General features: G+C 36.8%; 1 protein-coding gene across 1 annotated transcript; it reads right to left on the reverse strand.

The window, feature by feature from the left end:
• Window positions 1-957: 957 nt before the first annotated feature.
• LOC129685665 (amine oxidase [flavin-containing] A) lies at window positions 958-4,233 on the reverse strand (the record flags this gene model as incomplete). Its single annotated transcript, XM_055619170.1, is given in 3 exon segments — window positions 958-2,989; window positions 3,180-3,242; window positions 4,122-4,233. Coding segments are annotated over 3 exon segments (322 nt in total), but the record flags the coding sequence as incomplete, so codon positions are not given.
• Between the last annotated feature and the right edge of the window lie 530 nt (window positions 4,234-4,763).

Consider the following 4,763-nt stretch of genomic DNA (forward strand, 5'->3'; position numbering starts at 1 on the left):
TACAGAAATTGTGGTATTTTTACACAATGGAATACTACTCAGCAATCAAAAAGGAGGAAATCATGAAATTTGCAGGCAAATGGTGGGATCTAGAAAAGATCATTCTGAGTGAAGTATCCCAGAAGGAGAAAGACAAACTTGGTATATACTCGCTTATATAGACCTACAAGACATGATAAACATAATGAAATCTACACACCTAAAGAAGATAATCAAGAAAGTGGACACAGGCGAAGGTGATTAATCCTCATTTAGAAAGACAAATGGGATGTGCATTGAACTTATGACAGGAGTCTACCACAAAAGGCATCTGAAAGACTCTACCTAGCAGTGTTTCAAAGCAGACACTAAGACTCATAACCAAACCCTCGGCAGAGTGCAGGGAATCATATGAAAGAAGGGAAGTTAGTATGATATGGAAAGGATAGGAGCTCTACAAGGACCAAATATATCTGGGCACAGGGTCTTTTCTGAGACTGAAACTCAACCAAGGACCATCTATGGATATAACCTAGAACTTCTGCTCGGATGTGGCCTGTGGTAGCTCAGTAACCAAGTAGTTTTCCAAAGTAAGGGGAACACGGACTATTTCTAACAGGATCTCAAGGGCAGGCTGTTTGACACCCCCCCCCCCCGGGGGAGGAGCAGTCTGTTAGGCCACAGAGGAGGACTTTGCAGCCAGCCCTGAAGATACCTGATAAAACAGGGTCAGATGAAAGGGGAGGAGGTCCTCCCCTATCAGTGGACTTGGAAAGGGGCAGGGAGGAGACCAGGGAGGGAGTGTGGGGTTGGGGACGGAATGAGGGAGCGGGATACAGCTGGGACACAGAGTTAATAAAATGTAACTAAAAAGAAAAATAAAATTAAAAAAAAATAAAGGTCTGTCCTCTAGACTTCTGGCTATAAGAAACAATTTGGACCTTCTGATAAACTATTAGCCAAGCAGAGAAGTCTATCTGAATGAAGACTAGCATCACATTTTATTAATAACAACAGCAAAACCCAGTACCATACAGACAAAATCTTAATTCAGTGGCAAATCTTGTACATATGGATACATGTAGCTCTGGGGCCAGTTTTGAACATGGAACATTAGGTATCATGTTCACAACCATCAAACAAAACATAATTCACAGTCCTTTGATAAAGCTTACATTTTTTTTTCAGTGTAATACGAGATCATATTTAACATCTGTGACAAAAAGGTGTACTTTTAAATCTAATTCTCATCCTAACTATGGAGGAAGGCCGCCTTCAGGACTAGGAAGGGGATTATGAACCTCTTAAAATGACTTTCGTTTCTCTGTTTCAAAAAAGAGACCTATGTTGTATTTGTGGTACACAATCTCACATATGGTGTTTCTCAACTCCCATTACATGTCTAAGCACATCTGTACTGGAAATCATTTTAATACACAAACTATAACTTAAAAGGGTTGATATCATCAGGATAGATTAACAGTTTTGTGTTTTTTTTTTTTTTTTTCAGAAGTAGAAAGGGGTAAAATGCCAGCTTAGGAGGTTTTCAACATTCAATATTTCAATGTTAACAATCTGAATATTGTTAGAATTCTTGCCAATTCTGCTATTTAAATAATTTTAGGGTATGTCAGGACTGAGTTAGTAAGTTAACACACACAGGTGTAGCATATCAGTGCTGAGAATCCTCACTATAGTTTTATTTGAATCAAGGCAACTCCTTATGTACTGGAGAATATCCAAGATATCCCTGAAACTTTTTAAGTTAAAAATGCTTCTGAATTACAAGATAAAGCAGGGCAGAAAATCTAGATCGCAAGCTTTCACAGCAGCACCCAGAGGTCCGCATTTAGGATACAGCCAGTATAATAGACTCGGGTTGGCTGGCATGTGCTGGCAATCTTTTAATTCTTCTTAAATAATAAAATGGTTTACATTTTTTTAAAAAAGAAAGTGCTTTGTGGTTGAAACCTTCGGATTTTTTTTCTTTTGAATATTGACAGTTTCTCAAATGGGAAAGAGAAGAGATAGGCACCCTTCTGGACCAACAAAACACCTAAGATGGAAAACTGAGTCTGAATATATATAATCATTCAATTTGATATCTGTTATAAAACCTCATAATTAAAACAAGTGATGTTTTCACATAGAGCCCTAATTTCATTTCTGTATTTGACTGTATCATAAATAACAATAGAGAAAATTTAATGTGTCCTTTGGTACTTGGAAGAAAATGGCATGCTAATATTTAACCATGTTGAAGACACAGGTAAGCTTGGAGACGTAATTGATCAGACAGCCATAATCCACATTTTAAAAAAAAGGGTACATTCCTCAAATCAGAACAGAATGTTACTGACAAACACCTGTTCATGTCTAGATACAGTCCAGAAAATACAGTGTCTATTGTAGTTTGTCTCACATGGAACTAGTCAGTGAGGATATCTAGGGTATATTTTAGCCACTATTTTACTCTACATGTCTGTGGAATGACAAAAAAAAGACACGATATCAAGTGGTTTATTTCTTAAATGATTAAGTATTTTGCATTAAAAGCAAGAAAAACAGAACCCAGAAATTATTCCTCATAAACATTTCACCTTTTTAAAATAGGCACACACAAGGTTTATTCTATCAACTAACATGAATTAGTCTAACAAACAGGATGCAACTTGATCTCATTGAAATTAACTAGGTGATTCTTTGGATTGTTATCACTTTACAAAGACTGATATTAAACTGAGGAGGGTTAAATCAAGTGCACTTAAATGGCCTAAGACACAGGCTATCATTCATCCACATTTTCATTTTGATGGTGATGGTGCTACAAATGATCAAGCAGGAAGCCTGAGGATGAAAAACTTCAAAATCGTGGAAGCAGTTTAAACTTGTGCAACATGAAGTAGAGAAGAGCCACAGAAGTGGAAAACCCAGTGATCTTTAGCAGGCCAGGAACAGAAGGCAGGTTCCTCTCCAGAAAAGTGTGGGTAATTTCAAATGCTGGAACATCCTAGATAGATGAACATAGATCATTAATAGAAACTCTGGTTGTCGCTAGAAAAGACAAAACCTATCTGCAATAGTGTGCATTCATCTCCCAAGACATTTCCATCTACAGTAAAAGCAGAGGCTGAATGAAGGACAGTGCAATTTTTATGTGCTATGTAGTTGGTTTATAAAAATGGAGTAGCCAAACTTACCATGGACACAGGCTCTTGAACCCATATGTCTTTCTTGGCCACTTTTCCTAGAGCATTCAAGACCTGAAAGAAAAGTGTCGTATTATAATGTGATATTAAATAATTTTGATAGATTCAAAGTCCTATTAAAGACAGATGAACCCATAGGTGGGTAACAGAGAAATGAATACATAGGCTAGCAGTGTCAAGAAATAGATGAATGGATAAAGAAAATTTATTATTCCCAAAAATACAACACTATTCAGCTTTAAATAGGAATTAAATCCTGTCAATATGACAACATGGCTAAGCTTAGAGGACAATACAGACATAAATGAAATCTGCCATGCATAGAAAGACAAATAACATATGCCATAAAATAACATATGTTGTCCTTTATAGGCAGAAGCCAAATAAGTGAATGTTGTAAGACTACAGAAAATAACAGGCTATCAGAAGCTAAGAAAGGTACCATAGAGTAAGGCTACTGAGACTGGATAATAGGTACTAAAATATAATTCAATGAGAGGTATAAATCCTAGCATTACATAACAATATACATATTTAAAAATACATATTTAAAACCACAATTTACTATATACTTCCAAAGAACTGGAAGAAAGAATTCTGAATGTTTCAAAAAAAAAAAAAAATAAGTACATGTCTGCTGTGAAGGAGATGCAAATTATCTTGATTTGATCATTGTATATTACACACAGGAAACAAAATGTCTGTGTACTCCATAAGTGTGTCTAGTTGTCTTAATAAAATAGTCCAAAATCTAGTTTCTTGCTGTATATTCATATAAAGATAAAACAAAGAACTGGAAAGATCAGATGACAGCAATATTGTCACTGATATAGCCCATGTCCCTCACACATGACACTTCCATTTCAATTCTCAGTACTGCTTCCCAGATGTAATTACAACTGAAAAAGGAGTACACCTTAGATTTTTCCTTACTTCTCGAGCTGCTCGTTCTCCAGCTTGGACTGCTCCTTCCATGTAGCCACTCCACTCTGTTGCTGTCTCCGTGCCTGCAAAGTAAATCCTGCCTACTGGCTGGCGAATTACCCTTCAAGGAAAAATAGGAGGTCACACAGATTTACATGGGAAGGTGTTGAGGGGAAATGAGCCAATCACTCATTGCCTTCATCTAGTTCACAAAAGAAGAGCAACCAATCAAGGAAGAAACATCTGTGTGTTTCAAACCCAAAGTAAAAAGCTGTTCTTTGTTTTCTGGGTCTGTGTGCAAAGATCTAAACCTGGGAAAAGCAGACTGTAAGTTTATTAATCATTAAAGGTGATGATGACCTACTTCTGGCCAGTCAGCTTGTGAGAACATGAATTTATTCCTTTAGTAACATTTTATACTCATGTTTCCTGATTGTTGGCCATTTATCTCATTATACTATCTTCTTTGGGGTACAGTTTTACTCAAGATTATACACCAGCCACAGAATCAACCCATGAAACAACTTTTAGGACATCAAGATACTGTGATAGCATGGGGGAAAGTACAAGCACCCTCATTTCTGGTAGAAGAGACGCCACAGGTATTCTGAGTATTTCTCTGATGAGAACTGATAGACTAAGATCAGAAAG

Source organism: Psammomys obesus, unplaced genomic scaffold (genome assembly GCF_907164565.1).
Source record: "Psammomys obesus unplaced genomic scaffold, mPsaObe1.curated_primary_1811, whole genome shotgun sequence".
In the NCBI taxonomy this organism is placed as follows: Eukaryota; Metazoa; Chordata; class Mammalia; order Rodentia; family Muridae; genus Psammomys; species Psammomys obesus.